The 16,637-nt window shown below is 42.7% G+C and overlaps 2 protein-coding genes across 2 annotated transcripts; both read right to left on the reverse strand.

Annotated features, from left to right (window-relative positions):
- Window positions 1–513: 513 nt before the first annotated feature.
- Window positions 514–1,194, reverse strand: LOC141737868 (claudin-8-like). The gene has a single exon (XM_074572855.1). It carries the CDS (start codon window positions 1,180–1,182, stop codon window positions 514–516), a length of 669 nt encoding a protein of 222 aa, XP_074428956.1. The 5' UTR covers window positions 1,183–1,194.
- Window positions 1,195–14,055: 12,861 nt separating this feature from the next.
- Window positions 14,056–16,389, reverse strand: LOC141737869 (claudin-8-like). The gene has a single exon (XM_074572856.1). It carries the CDS (start codon window positions 14,728–14,730, stop codon window positions 14,056–14,058), a length of 675 nt encoding a protein of 224 aa, XP_074428957.1. The 5' UTR covers window positions 14,731–16,389.
- Window positions 16,390–16,637: the final 248 nt, after the last annotated feature.

Consider the following 16,637-nt stretch of genomic DNA (forward strand, 5'->3'; position numbering starts at 1 on the left):
AGAACATGAACATTTGTGGGCCAATATTGGAAGTTAGACTGCTAGCGGCTTCTCCCTTCTTTCAGTGGCTGCTTCAGCCATGCTGCCAGCTCCGTGCTTCTCACCACTGTCCTAGAGCAGTCCTTATGAATATTTCACCTTAAAGTAAAATGCACTGCTGCCTTTGCACATCATGGGTTTAGGGGAGAGCAATGGTGCTATTGCACAGCAGCTGCCTTCCTTCCAGTCCAGCCATATGCTGTTCCTCTTCTCTGAGAGACTCTTGGCTGCTGCTGCTCCCATGCCATTCCTCATTCCCATAAAATGGTGACACTTTTCTTCTGGCTGTGCTCTAACATAATGCCCATGTAATAACATTTCCTGTAACCATGTTAGAGAGCAGATATATATATATATCAATAGTAAACAGCAAATGAACAAAACTGTTCCTCCATTACAGACTTAGAGTTTAATTAGACACCGAAGTCAATCAGTACATATCGACACGCTAAGCAGAAAGACCACGTGTAGCAACTACACGTAGGCATGCACGCTTGGGGATGGCCCTCCTGCAGAGTCAGGTTTGTGCAATTTGTGACGGGAAAGCGACGGATACCTGGATTTTGCAGATGCATCAGCCCAGCACCAGAAGCTACAGTACATTGCTCCCGCAGCGATGAGAAGTGCAGCGCTCACCCAGCCCACATAGAGAGCAGCTCCTAGTTCTCGTTTCAGTGGCGTAGGGACTTTCGGATCATAGAAGTCGTGAATGATGCTACCTGCAGTCCAGGACACAGGGATCAGAACGAGGATGCCCGTCAGGAGAAAGGCAACTCCAGCTGCCAGTATGAAGATACTGATGCCCCGGGGATCCTCCTTGGTCCTGTGAGTGTACTTCACACCAACAATAGCCATCAAAAAGGAAATGATTGACAAGATCACTGCAATGCACATGAGTGCTCTGAATGCCTCCAAGGGTTGCGGGAGAGCCAGGACAGAATCGTAGAATTTGCACTGCAGCCTGATGCCCAGATGACTGACACAGTCCATCCACAGTCCTTCCCAGATGGTCTCAAACACCACGATGTTGCTATCAATGTGGGCAGAAACTCTCCACTGTGGCATAATTGTGGTTGCCAAAGTCCCGACCATGCCGACGCCTCCAAATATTAGACCAGTGATTTGTAATGCACAGCAAGCCATGCTGCTTCTGAAAAAGACACCTCAAGCTAGGTGGCCTAGAAAGTCTTCCAAAATCACTTTTTCATAGAAGAAGTATAAGGTGCAAGAAAGAATATTTTCTCCAGCAGTTTCCTCATACAGCAAGTTCTTGGGGTTTTTTTAAAAGCAGCTTGCTCCAGTCTGAGGTTCAGACAGGTGGAAATCCATTTCTGCCTGGCTAGAAGGACCTACTATTTATTTGCTTTGAAATCTCCTCTGACTACAGCGCCTACCCATCAAGCCTAACAAGTTTCCAGCCAATGGGAAACTGGGAGGAGTGTGTCATAGTTGATCTTACTGCTTCTCATAGAGTGTCTGTAGTGATGTTGTAATTAAGTAAGTGTCAGGGATTCAATTAAAGGTACCTAATTGCAGGGCTAACAATTTCTTAACTGCAGCTATGTTGAAATTTAGTACAGAAAGTCTGAACTTCCATCTGTTAAAATATTATGTAAAATAGGTCATTACAGTTGTTCTTATGACAAAAGATAAACTTGGACTTGGAGTGGGACTTACTTTCTGAGTGCTACAGCCCTGGGAAAGCATCTGATTTATTTTTTTTAAATGAAGCTAGAAGGTACTTGGTGTAGCTCTTTAATGTAGATTCCTCGTTTTGATCAAATACAAAAGTATAATCATTATATTAGACAAGTACAGGAAAGTCAAGTATTCCAATCAAGATCAAAGCTTTACCAGCTGCATAATTCACAAGGACGACCAACTAAATAGCTGGCAGAGTTTCACAGCTTCTGGTTTTGAATCCACGAGTAAGGTGGCTGTTAGGAAACAATCCTCAATGAGACTCTCTCCCCATTAGAAGGATAGTGTTGTCATTGTGTTCCATACTAATAATCTTCTCTGGGTAACATTAGGAGGGGTTGGGGGCAATTGTCTAATATGAAAAGGATGAGCTTTTCTTTCGGTGTACAATGCACCTTGAAAGAAGTCAAGAGATCCCTCCCACAAGCATGTATCTCAGCCTGCACAGATAGCTACAAGCCTGGACAAAAATGCACGCCAAAGACTGATTTGCCTAGGGCAAGTTAGGAATAACTGCTGCATTATGGTTTTTTAACTTTCTTCTCCCTGCCTTGAGATAATAGTATATGATGACAACTCATGGGTGTTGTTGAAATTAATGCGTTTCTAGTTACTCCAGCTCTTTGAACCAACGGGGCTAGTCAAAAAAAAAAAAAAAAGGGTGTTGTGTTGGCCCACTAAAGACTATGAAGGCCCCTAGATGTGCTGTTGAAGAAAGACATATTCTTCGATTGCTTGTGGACTGTAGTCTTGTGGGCTCTGTGTGTTTGGAAACATCAGACATTGACTTTCGTGGTATTAATTTAGTTACAGCCTTAGGTGCCTACACAATATATTCAAAGCAAAAGCTAAAACCCATGAAAAAGTGAATTGCCCATCTAAATCACTCACAGCCCACAAACCCCCCTCCCTCCTACGGTTACTAACTGCAAGGAAGGAGTGCCAGATAATGCAAGTTATATAGTATAATGTTATAGGTCCATGTGGAACATACTCCCAAGGGATCTGGGCAATTCATTTTTGCCTTCAAGTCTGCCAGCAGGAATCTGGAGAAAAAAAAATATCTTCAGCTGAGATGTGAAATGTAACCTTTAGAAACTAAATAGATTATCAGAATTGTTCTTATAGAGAGATGACTATTGCATCACTCTTCTGCAGACATAAAAAAAAAGAATCCCATGATGCAGAAAAGTTACTGCACTTTGCTCAATACCGCAAAGAAGAAGGTGGTAGAGATGAAACCAGAAGTCATAGATGGTTACCTGCCAAAAAGAAACTCTTTTCTCTGGCAGGAGACTGCTCCCTTAGAAGACTGCACACAAGACCTGTGCTATTTAAGAGGCGTATAGTCCCCATCCATCTTGTATACCTCTGAATTCTCAAAATTGTTTTTTCATGTGTTATTTTAACTTCAAAAAGGAAATCAACTCATTATGGAAAAACTCTCTCCAAACCAGCATTTAAATGTAGTTTTTTCAACAGAAAACTCTTTCTGCAACATTTTCAGTGAGCCAGCTCTTGAAATTATACTTCACTGGAGAACAGACCATGCCTAATGCCCTGAATCTGTTTATCTGACTGCCTTATCTAGCAGGATTGCTCTGAAATCATTTTTCCTTACATGACTCTGGGAGGGTCAGCCATTGAGGTCATGCATAAAATTACTCTCTGTGACAGTTAGGGCATGGTTTGTATAGAAGGTAAACTGCTCCCAGAAATACTATTAAAGTGCATCATATGCTGATTGTGTGGCAATACATCCAGAGACTGATAAATGGTTGAGTGGTTTTTTGATCTTTAATCGGAAGTAGTACCTGTGGTGAGTGACATCCAGTGTAGCTGTAGGCGTAAGAGAGGAACACCCAGGCTACACTGCTGCATGTACTGTCCAGTGGCAGGATGGCTCTTGTTACTGAAACCTGAGGGGAAGGAAGCAGGACAGGAAAACCAATAAATGGCAGTTTTGAAACCTGAAAATAAGTTTCAGAAATTAAAATCAACTACAGGAGACAGGTTGGAAAAAAAATATCAAGGAACAGTACCAATATCTTGGAAACTCATAGAATCATAGAATGGTTTGGGTTGGAAGGGACCTTAAATATCATCTTGTGCCACCCCCCCTGCCCTGGGCAGGGACACCTCCCACTAGACCAGGCTGCTCAAAGCCCCATCCAGCCTGGCCTTGAACACTTCCAGGGATGGGGCAGCCACAGCCTCCCTGGGCAGCCTGTTCCACTGCTTCACCACCCTCACAGTAAAAAATCTCATCAACCTCTTAAATGCCAATGAGTCCCCAGCTTTGATAGTCACTGGAAGAATTCTCTTGTGCAGAAAAACCCTATGTTTGAATCAGCCTGGAGGGAGCTCTTACGCCCTTGTATACCCTAAACTGTACTTCCACTTAAAGGCTCACCTGATCTCTCAGAAAGAAATGCTTAGTTGACTGAGTTATTTCAAAATCACTCTGAACAGCAGACAGCTCTTAAAGTAGAAATTAAATACATGCTTACATGTTAAGCATGGCAGATACAATGTCTTTAGTATCAGGGAAGAAGAAATAAGAGGAAACTGATTAGTCTAGTTTCCTAAACTAGACTAGTCAGTTGCAAAGTCTAGTCATTTACAACTGACTAGACTTTAGAAGTCTCCTCATTCTATGTATCATCCATCTGTTATGCTATTTGGATGCTTACCTGCCTCAAGATGAGAATACCAGTTCTTATGCAAACATGCCCACCCCAAAATTTGCCTTCAAAGAGGAAAACAGTCAACTGAGGAAGCATGTAGACTTTATACCTCATCTTTCCCTGGATCTCTGTTCAGATTTACATTTTTCTCTTCCCCTCAAATCAGGATGCTCATTTGAATCTTTTCCTGGGGCAGTACCACTGTTCCCTCCCTAGCTTTTAAAATGCTGATGCCCATTGAAAAAGAGGAAGTAGACCATCTCCCGCCCACATGATTAACAGAACATGCCAGTGATCCTCAGCAGTTAATTAATTATAGGCATCAATAATGTAAACACTTAATTGCCTTCCAGAAAGCAGGTTTCATTCCTCTTTGTATATCTTCTACGTACATTGAATTTTAGAGTCCTTATACATACACATGTACCTATATAGAGACAAATAGACTTTAATCTCTTGTACAAATGTACAACTATAATGTACATCATTCATTACGAGCTCTCATCAAGAATAGATGGGTTGGTTATGCTACAGGCTAATGAGCTAAACTTAAGGTTCGGTAACGTTTTTGGAACAGGCAATTACACAGATTTATCAAAAGCGCACTTTAGATTAGTGATTACTAAGAGTTGCAGTTAGGTCTCTTAACCTCCCAGAGGCTGCAGTTATGCAGTGAGGCTGCAAAGCTGCCTAACCACCTGCACAGCCTGGCAAGGGGGAGTCCAGCCAACGGGAGGGCTGCGGCTCTGCAGTCACTCTGCAGCCTGTCCCCTTGGGCAGAGGTGCTGGGTGAAGCCACACAGCCCTAGATCTGCTAAAGTCTGATTTAAGCATACAACAAATAGGGTTAGGATTGTCTGACAATCATTTGTTTTGGAAACACATGTGAGTGGCATCTGTTCCTTCTTGCTCGTGGCTTCCACTAGTCCATTCATTACATGCTGGGTTAACCACTTTGTTTTCAACTATTTACAAGGGCTGGTCAGTGAAATCATAGTTGAGTTAATGGTTACATTACTTTCTATGTTATATTGATCAACTACTGTATTTTGAGCCTATTGGTGAGGCAAAAGGTTACTTCGATTCTGTTTTAATTCAGGAGAAAATGGACCCAAGCCAACAGAGGCTGTTTTGTTTGTGCTAACTTTAATATTGCTGCCTGCACATATGTTAAAAGATGAAGGCACATCTCCTTCTCCCTCTCTTCAAGCGTGTCACATTTTGGAGTGAGAGGAACATCTGCTTAGTGTAGCTTAGAGAGGGATTTCCCCCAGACACATAACAGGCACTGTACTTGGGCGCTGACCCCTAACTCTAGCTTTGAGGCAATCCATGATTGACAGTTGAACTGAAAAGAACTAATATTTATTTTCTGTCATCTTTCTCGGCATGCCTGAAATTCACAGCTTGACAAAACTGCCAAACTTTTAATGATAGTCCATGTCTGAGGAAGCCCGTCTCCTGGCCACTGTAAATGAACTCGAGTTCAGTGTAATAAAACCCTACAGTAATAAAATATTAAATACTTCTTTGAGTATTTAATCCATCTAAACTGCTTCAGGCTTTTACAAGGTATTTGTCACCTCAATACTTGCGTACAGGGAGCAGTCATCCTGATAGAAATAGAACCTGCCAGAAAATATGCTATCTTACTTTGCTGTTTAATGACAGGACCTCAAAGCATATTTGGGGGGCATTTGATTGCACAGTTCACATTCAGCTGTTGTAAATATAACAGTGGCAGATTCCCAAGGCAGTATTGACTGTTTTCATAAGGGTTATCAGCATGGTATACAGTTAGGCTATTCCTGGATGAAGCACAGGGGAACTCTTTTTATCTACATGATTTACTGTGATGGAATAAAAAAGGAGAAGGTATATTGTTGCAGTGATGGCCGAAAGATAGGTGCAAGGCAAGGTTTGTAGAAAGAGGTAATAGCTTTTATTAGACTACCTGATACTGTTAGAAACGAGCTCTTAGGCTCAGAATCCCAAGAAAGATTGCTTTTGGAGGACAGCATAACAATACACCCTTGAAGTAGCCTTCCAGTAACCAAGCAGTACAGGTAACTACCCAAGTAAATCTCCAACTTTGAAGAGCAGAGTTTTTTCTCATCTTTCTCACTCGTCATTTGGGCTCCTCCCTCTCCAGTCCTGTTCCCCTCACTTTTTGTCCTCTCCCAACCCCCACCTCCTGAACGTAACTAACTACACTGCTAATTTCCACATCCAAAATAAATAGTAGCAGCGTGAGCTCTACCACCACTAGCCTCAACCTTGTGCACCCAATGGCAGCACTCAGCAGGGTCACCCTCTAGCCCCACACTCTCCCCTTTCTCTCACTACCTGAATCCAGAGTCCTTTATCAAGCCTCTGTGCTTCTGGCCAGGATGTTCCATTACTATTCTTTCCTTAGGACTGGGATTCGCCTCTTCCCTGGGATACCCTGGCTAGCTTTCCCTGGTTGGCAAGCTGGGCATGCTCTAGGAAGGAGCAGCGCAGCCCCTGCCTGTTGGGGCCTGTGTTCCTGCCAGATTTCGTCTCCTGATTTACCTCGATTCCCCTTCAAACAGAAGGAGAGGAGAGGAGGCGGAGGAGAAGGGAAGCCCTGCCCAGCCAACCAGCTGTTCCTGCACTCACACAAAAGAACCTCTTCCTGGAAGTCATAAATCACTTTGGATTTGTGCTGGCACACTCACTGAAGCAGGAGTATTTCGTGCAGGAAACAATTCATTTTTGTCACTTACTCTCAGAACATTGTCTCCAGCATCGGGAATCGTAGCAGCTCCAAGGGTGCACCACTGTCACTGTAATTTTGCACACTGATGCGTCTTCCTGGGGCTGAGTGTCTCTGCATGGTGACAGCCCACAGCCTGCAAGGGCACAAATGATTCACCAGCATGGGCACACTGCTTCCCCGCAGGGGCAAGTCCAGCGCTGTTCCTAATTGCAGCATACTCTGTAGCCAGTCCAAATATGAACTTCTTTGTCCATGATCAAGCAGTAGCTACTTTCATTCCAGATCAGAAATGTGCAGTTGAGCACAGAGTGCAATACTTCAGAAGAAGGAGGAATGTCTAATAACTATTTCTACCAACCGTGTGTTGGGAGTTAAGGGGCCGGAAGTCAGGGAAGGGAAAGGAAAAAAAAAGAGAGAAAACAGTCTGATGTGTGCTGAGTGCCTTAAAAACAAGTATAAAATGGAGGAGGGAAAGACCTCAGCAAATCCGATGCTTTTATGTTGGAATGGAACAGGGCTCACATGAGGCAGAAAATGATATGCGAAGGATCATTAACATGAGAGGGTCAGGGTCTGTATCTCTCCAGAAAACCGTTGCCAATGAGGTGAAAGTGCCTGGAGCACCAAGGGAGAACAACTCCTCTGATCCTGATCATGTTATTCTTTATTAATTAGACTCAACAGCTTAGGAACGTGAATGTGGATGAGGCTTAAAAATTCCTTAGGAAGCACCTGGAATGTGAGTCCCATGGAGAAGGAAAGGAGAGACTTGTAGGAGTAATGTTGATACTCAAACGGATGAATAGCTCCACAGAGAGACGGTATTTGGTAGAAGAATAGAGAAGGTAACCAACCAGCAAAGAAAATATATCTAAGAGGTCAGAAAATGTAAGGGGAAAATGAGACCAAATAAAAGTCAATCCAAATTAGGCTTTTCAAAAAATAGAATAAAAAAGGTGCTATACAAATAATATACAAATAATAAAGGACAGCAAGGGAAGAGGTATGCTAGCCTGTAAGTCTGAGTCTAAGACAGGTAGCTAGCCTCCCTTTTCTTTGAATGTAAGTAACAACAAGGATATAGAAGAAGGAGAGCACAACACAATTACAATACTGTATCCAAGGTAAATAAAAAACTCCAAATCTTTGTAAGCACAAACTGAAGAAAGAGAGTAATTTCCACTGAAATGTTTTCCACTGTAATTTTCCACTGAAATGCACTGCACTGCATGTGCAGCTCCAAATCTGGTAGCAAGGACTGCTAGCGTATGTGCCAAATTGGGAGTGATACTGTGTGTCTGGAGAACAGCGAAACTAAGGGAATGAGTAAGGAGGTAGGAAACCCCGTGCACAACTAGAAACCTGTGAGTCGGAATCTAATAGTATAAGATTATTTCAAATCCATTATGAAGAAAAGAATAAATACCTAGAAGTAAATGGAAAGTTAAATAAAATGTAGCATGCACTTACTAAAAATAGATTCAGTTTTTGTTTTGTAACATTTTCTAGAAAATAAAATTTGAGAAAATCTAATCCATTTGGACCTAATTAAAGCGTTTGACACAGCAGTGGGAAATTAACAGAGACACTGAAGGGATGGAGAGGAGTAAAAATAATGTAATGTGGATGCAGAATCTATGAGTGAGTAAAACAACAAAAGCATATATTGAAAGGAGAACTATCATGTCCCTATTTCCAGACAGTGATTTCTGCTAGTGTTGGAGCCAAGGATTTCTCTGGGGTCTCGTCTTATTACCCTCAGAGATCTAGCAATAAAGGAGGACCTGCAGCAAGGAAATTTGCATTAGACACCCCGCTGGTCAATGTACTGGCAATGGTTAAGTCCCACAGCACAGGAAAGCTGGTGATCTTGAAGCCTGCAATAATAGGACTGCAGTGCATTTAACGTATTCAAGGAAGGTATTTGCTCGGTTTTGTGAATCATTGACCCATGCTATGATAACCTGCAATAAGTATATTCAGTGTGCTCAGCAGCAATGAGGCTTCCTCTGGGATTCTTTGCCCAGTCTTGGGCATCAAACTTCAAGAAAGAGGTGGACCAGCCAAAAACAACCAGAGGAGGTAAACAAATATGAGGAGAAATTTAAACAAGCATGCCAGTGAGGAAAGAATTAGAGATGACTAAACTAAGCAAGAAAGGTTCTAGAGGTCAGATGGTAACTGCCCTGAAATATGGACACGGCTGCCTTCTTTAAAGGAAAGCAGTAGTCTTTTTTCTATGCCTGCTGTTGATGGGACTAAAAAAATGATGGAGCAGCCTTAGTGTGCAGTGGGGAGATTTAGTTTAAGCTTCATGAAAATCTTTTTTAATGAAAATTATAATTAAATACCAGGATAGATTGCTAAGGACGCTGCAGAGTAGCCACCGCTGGAAGTTTTTATTGCACAAACGTCTCTCAGGAATAATTTTGGTGTATTTATTCACTGAGAAAAGCAATGGAGTAGTTAACAGAGATCACCTTTTATAGAGTGAACTCTACTCACACTATCTTCTCCTCCTATTTGTCCTCTTTGGCCCTACATGGACCACTTCTCACTAGTGAAGGGATGTCCCACTACTGATGGTGTCAATGGGACTCTTGGCAGTGCCCAGGTAAACTAGTTGTCGTCAGCTTGCTCTTAATTTCTCAAGCAAGACATATTCAGGACTGCCAAAGGCCTGCGTCCCTTAGGTGTCGGTTCCTTGCTGAGACTTTGCAGGAAAGTATTTTGTCCACCAGCTCCACAGGGCAGTGGGATGAGTGGGGAGGCAGCATGGTTAGCAAGGGGTCAGCTTTCTTTGCTGCCTAGGAGTTGATCCATGGTAGAGTCACAGGCAAAGTCCAAGGGCTAAAAGCTCCCAAAATGCAGAACGGAGTCAGGCATTGGTTGAGGGGATCAGTCCAGGGGCTCAACCCTGCTCTGCAAGTGGACATGCCTGTGTCAGGACTGTAGGCACTGGCCAGAACCTTCACAGGGCTGGAGTTACCCAGCACTGCCCTTCTTCCAGCTCAGCAGGAAAGGGGAACTGTGTATCATACCTCAGGCTCAGAAAGCCCACTGTATCCACTGTGTGGGGTCAGGGTATGATGCTTGGTGAAGGGCTTAAACACAGACAAGCCTGATGTTTCATTAAGCACAAAGTTACCCTGAGTATGGGAGGATGGAAGTGGGGACAGTACCTCCAAGCCCAACTGGCCCTGGTCTCCTGCTGCTCTGTAGGCACCTGCCCCTGACAGTGTCAGCAGCAGATCTCAATACGTCTCCAGGCTGACACGGTAAGGCCATTCTTGTATTTCAGTAGTGAACCTTCCTGGCTATGAGGCACAAGGTATGGCCTCTCCTAACTTCTCCCTGCTCCATTTTCTATCATTCTTTTACTAGTCATGTTTGAGAGTTGAACAAAAAGCAAGCAGCGCTCTCAGGCTGACAGAGTTGTGGTTGTTCAGCCTAGAGAAGAGAAGGCTCCAGGGAGACCTTATAGTGGCCTTCCAGTACCTGAAGGGGGCCTACAGGAGAGATGGCAAGGGACTTGTTATGAGAGAGTGTAGCAATAGAATGAGGGGTAACGGTTTTAAACTGAAAGAGAGGAGATTTAGACTAGATATTAGGAAGAAATTCTTTCCTGTGAGGGTGGTGAGACACTGGAACACGTTGCCCAGAGAAGCTGTGGATGCCCCACCCTTGGAGGTGTTCAAGGCCAGGCTGGATGGGGCTTTGAGCAGCCTGGTCTAGTGGGAGGTGTCCCTGCCCATGGCAGGGGGGTTGGAACTAGATCATCTTTAAGATCCCTTCCAGCTCAAACCATTCTATGATTTTATGATTCTACATATAAAGTCTCACATATAGGCACCAGGTATAATTCAAAAACACTGGGGAGTACAACACCTATTCAGGACTTCACCTTAAAGAGACAGAGAAATCCATTATATGCAGCTGACCTTACTGGATTTGCAGATGTGTGATAACCTCTTGTGTCAGGTGATTCATTCACATATACAATTGCAAAGCAGGAGCTCACCCACGCTCAGGCTCTGCTACGGCTCTGCATTGCCTGCACAAAGCAGCTCCTGAAGCTGCCACTCCGCTGCCACCCATGTGTTTACCACCTTGCTGTCTAGCTCACATGAGAGCTGTGCCGAGTAATGCAGGTGGCAGCTCTACCTTCTAGATCTCCGCAACTGTTGCAGCAGCAGTGGGAGAATTTCGGAAGAGGCTCGTTATAAATGAAAGCCCAGTTGCTCAATCACGGAGCAGTGATTGAAATCTTGAAGCTTCACTCATACGAGTTAGATGAGCATTACTCTCCTCCCACCTGCAAGTTGTGCATTCAGTTTACACAGCACAGAGGGCACCAGGTGGACCTGGAACGGCTCCACATCCATTTTACATTGCAGGAATGCATACAAGCACCCAAAGCACAGGGCAAAGGGGAACAAGCTAGACACCTCCGGTTTACATTTATGGAGGCAATATTGCGTATTTCCCAAATAATTTCTCTTGTCTGTAAGCACAAAAATGAGTTCTAAATTACAGGATACAATATTTGAAAGTTCATAAAATTGCAAAGCAGTTCTTCTGTGCTTGCATATATGCCCTTAGGTGGGACCCTCTGCTCAAACCACTCAGGGTTTATGTACTGTGCAAACCTGGGGGAGGCCAGCTCTGTTTAAAATGGAAGCTTTAATTTCAGTTCTCTTGGATATATGGCATATGGGTGAGATAGATACAATTTAAAGGAAATGGTGGATGCGCCTGGGAGGTACTTACAGGAGGAATATGTGTTTGTTATTGTAAGGTGAACTGGTTGCAGCGTATATAGGATCTCTAAGGGAGATTTTAAAAAACTTCAAGGTCCCACACACAGGCCATTGGACTTGTGATCCTATTAGTCCTGTGGATAGTTTTCTAAGGCTTCTTACAGTCTTCTTGTATCTTCTTTCGGTTGCACAACTAGATCAGTGTGCGCTTTACTGGGAACAGATAATACTACCTGATGTAGCAGTACCATTTGATGCATGCAGACTTTTTACAGAGCTCTCAGGCTTATCTCATTTTTCACTGAGGCTTACCTCAGACCCGTAGATAAATACTCTATGAGTCACTCCGTGTTTTGAAAGCAGACATAACTAGAGTGCACTGGTATATATACATGTCGTTTTCTGAGTCAGATCTTGTACCTACCTTTTAGAGGGCTGAACAAGACAGGTGACTTTATTGTAGACATTGTTATAAACCCTGGTGTTCTAGCTACGAGTTCTGTGTGGGATATTCCCAAGGTGCCGCTAGCAGCAGGATTGCTCCTCCACTCTCTTCCCCCAGGAAAAGAGACTGTGCTGGTGTAAAAAACTTAATGAAGGGATACAAAGGAAATATAGCCACACACTGCTATATTATAGAAAGGTCATGCACATGACACACACAGATATATATATATAAGTAGAAACAATTTGCTTAAAAATAAGGAAGAAAAATAAAATTACATAATCAAGGACATCTTACTGTGTATCTTACAAACACCATGAAGAGAGTTCAAAAGCAGGTTTTAATTCCTTCTAGCTTGTTCAGAGTTGCATCTTATGAAGTGAAGAATTTTCTTCTAAACTTTCAAGTAGTAATAGTCCAAGGCATTTACTAGAGAGCTAATAATCACATGACAAACATTCTATAAAATATTTAAAACAGTCAATCACACTCTAGAACAAGAATGTTGTTCTCCATTAAACACCACAAATTGAATTGTGTTCTCAGCTAATTCAAAGGCAAAATTCCATTGATTTATGTGGGTCTGGAGTTAACATCTTATCCATTGGTTACAAAATTCTATTAAACTATTACTACTATTGATTAATTTGGGTCATTTATTAAATTAGTTTGCATGGTACTATTTATTTTTCAGTGGACTTGTTTTCTTTACATTGTTTCTTCTTATGGGTTCATGATCTTATTATTAAAAATATCGTTTAGCTTGTTTTAATGTGAACTGTGAGAAAATCACAGAATTATAAGGGTGGAAGAGACAGATACTCTCACTGTTTATGTTCTTTATATGCTGTCGTGAGTGGGTCTTAGCAAAAATATCAGCCTGATTGTACAGGAGACCCTTATTTAAAAATATATATAAATATATATAAATATATATATCACAGGGTCCTGCAGCAATTAACCGACACAGTGTTTGTGATTTGTGTAATATTGCAAAACACTGCAAGCCACGAGGGATTTGCAAGGGAATACTGCTGCTTCTAAATAGGATGTGAATGAGTTTGACCTATATGGATTACAAAAGAAATACCAACTTTCACCAAAAAGATGATACTTAGGATGAATGTAGAACTATGTTTATTCTCTGAAATAAGGGATATTTTTCATATATTTCAGCCTACCTTCCTCTGCTGAATAAACTCTTCATGCAACCTTCCATTAAACCTACAGTAAATCAATCCCTTAGTGAATGCTTTCCTTTCAAACCATTATTATCTTGTCCTTATTTACTGTTATCCCCTCTTTCCCAGGAAGGAAAAAAAAAGAACTGGCTCTTTAACTCCCCTCTTCTTTGCAGTACGCCAGAATTTCATATCACAGTGGAACTTTAAGCCCTTTATTACTGTTTTAGACATAAAATGCAACCCAAAGCAAAGCCACACAACCCGAAAACTATTCCAAGTTACTATTGAAATAACATTAAACATTCACCTTTCCATGCCTTAAAATTGTCCATGCTGCAGCATTAGCCACAGCAGAGCCCACGGAGGGTAACTGCAGCTCCAAAACGCAGCAGTTACAGGGCAGAAGGCAAAAACAGCTTTCTAGCTGCCCTTTTGTACTGAAACTGAAATCCATCCAGAAGGATTGAATGCTTCAAAAACTGGAAAAGGCGGGAGGCATCTAGACGTACTGACTTTTGGAGTATGAGCTTTCGGTCTTCCTGTGCAAATGCTGGCTGTCAGTGGAGTAGTGGGTTGGTGCGGAGTATCCGTAGCTTCTGGTTTTCTCACAACAGCGGTAAAAGCAACAGAATATGGCTCCGGCAGCAATGAGGCAGAAGGCAGCTGCCCAGCCCAGGTAGAGGGCCTCTCCAAGCTCCCTTTTCTGGGCAACATTGACCGCGGGGTTGTAGAAGTCACTGATGATGGTGTTGGCAACCCAGCAGACTGGAATGAGCTCGACGGCACCCGAGAGGATGAAGAGGAGCCCAGCCATCAGAATAATATAGCCCTTGGCTTGCCAGGTGCTCCGCACGCACCGCGTGCACTTCATCCCAATAATGGCAACCACAAAAGCGAGGAACGAGAGCACCGACCCAGCACACATCAGCCCTCTGGATGCCTGCAGGTCCGGCGAGAGGGCCAGCACGGAGTCGTAGACCTTGCACTGCATCCTGATGTTGGCTTGCCTGATGCAGTGCATCCACAGGCCTTCCCAAATGGTCTCAAACACAATGATGTTGTTCTCGATGAAGGCAGACACTCTCCACTGTGGCATGCCCGTGACAGCGAATGTCCCGATCATGCCAATGCCACCAAGGAGCAGCCCGGCAATCTGCAAAGCACCGCCGACCATGTTGCCTTTGCAAGGTGAGCACACCTCAGCAGGTTCCCTGAACCAGATACACGCTGCTGGCAAAAAAAAAAAAAAGGAGCAACTTTTTCCAAAAGTGTTTGTCCCTTATGCAAAGAAAGTTTCAGAGTTAGTCAGCACGACTTTAAATCAGCTTAAATCTGACACGGGCTACCTGGGACTTGGCTGCGCCTTCATCGCCTTTATAATTCCCCTGCCACCACTGACTCAAAGAAGCAAACTGAGCAATCAAGTGGAACAACTTTCCAAAGCAAGAGAAAGGACAGGGTGTGTGTAAACCAGCAAGAGCCACTTAGGATAAATGTACCTTCTGAGGAAAGAAAATGCTTTGCATTGAAGTTGCTTATTTAAAAAAAAAAAAAAAAAGAAAAAAAAAGCAAGCCCTACCCTTAACTCTAGCTATTGTCTACAGGTTTGTCTGTGCGAAGGAAATGGACTGGTCTCAGTAGGGAGTCTTATGTGTGCACTGGTGCAGTTACTGAAGCTGTTGCACTGAACAAGCAAGAACATTCTGCCTCGGCTCAGCTCGGTGGCAAATTGCCAGGAGGAAAGCAGAGCCCCGCTCCCTGCCACAGGGCCTCTGCTCCCAAGACTACTTTTGTTCTGAAGCTTGAAGGAGAGTACTACAGTGACGGGATCAAGGAACAAAGCAAATCAAAAGATAAAGGAACTCTGAACCTGAAACCGTTCTGCAGAGGATAATCAAAGCTGCAAAAGACCGTTTAAGAGGGAGAAAGGAACAATAAGAGACCTCAGTCCTGCTAATACCTGTACACGTCTATAGCTTTATACATTTCTGTTGCTCTACCGAGTGTTGTGGGGATAGGCAGGCTTCTGGAGATGTCCACATGCTGAAATGATTGCACAATCAGGTCTATAGAATGGTCACTTAAGCTAGGTAACGAATTGTTTTCCTGTGCAAAAGTGAACCCAGCAATTACCCTATGACGGAGTCTAGTGCAAAGGAAAATATTGGCTCTCCAAGTAAAGACCTATTAGAGCTGTTCATATACAAACAAATACTTTAGCAAAACATCATTTTAATTTACAAAAAAAAAAAAGATTAAACATAATAATTATAGGGAGCAGGTGAACTGTGCATTCAAGAGTTTTTGTGTGATGTGACCAGCAGACAACCCTGGAAAATATCAGGTGAAGAAATGTGAGAAAGTCAGAGCAAGAGAAAACAGAGTCAAAAATCTAAAAAAAAAAAAAAACAGGCATGTAACTGTGGATTCTTTTTACAAATTCATATAGCTACAAAGGTATGCATGAAATATTCAGTCTGAGGTCTGCATGTGCCTTAACAGGGAAAATAAAAAATTAAGCATAAACTAGGATTTTTTTGTTATAAAGTAGTACTCCATACATTAAGACAAGAACTAATTTGTTATACTGTAAAAGATCAATTTAGGATATAATTAGCTAGATATTGAAATACAAGTCTCCTGCTATTCATTTGAACTTTCTTGCCTCTATTTCTTTTCTTGCCATTTATATACCTTCAAAAACAGAGAGTAAATGCAAAAAAATAGAGCAGTGCAGTGCTAAATATGCCAGCTTGTTGGCATATCAAAGATAGTGAAAAGATAAAAGTCCCACTTACGTGTAATATTTTATGCTCCCTAAGTGTGCTTCTGTGGGTGCGTGCATAAAACTATGGTTAGGAGGCAAGGGAAAGTAAGAAGCACTCTACAAATCTTTCCATATTCAGTTTGGCTTTCATATCTACCTGCTTTTGCAACCTCTGCAGCAGGCTGCTGCTTATAAAGACATGCTAAAAGAATGAAGGCAGGTCACCTCTCCTTCTGTTTCTGGTCCCTTGAGCCCTGATTTGTGGCCAGGCAACGTTCCATTATGCCTTTTTGGTTTTGGTTATATCTCTGAAA

The sequence above is a fragment of the Larus michahellis genome, chromosome 1, assembly GCF_964199755.1.
Source record: "Larus michahellis chromosome 1, bLarMic1.1, whole genome shotgun sequence".
NCBI lineage: Eukaryota > Metazoa > Chordata > Aves > Charadriiformes > Laridae > Larus > Larus michahellis.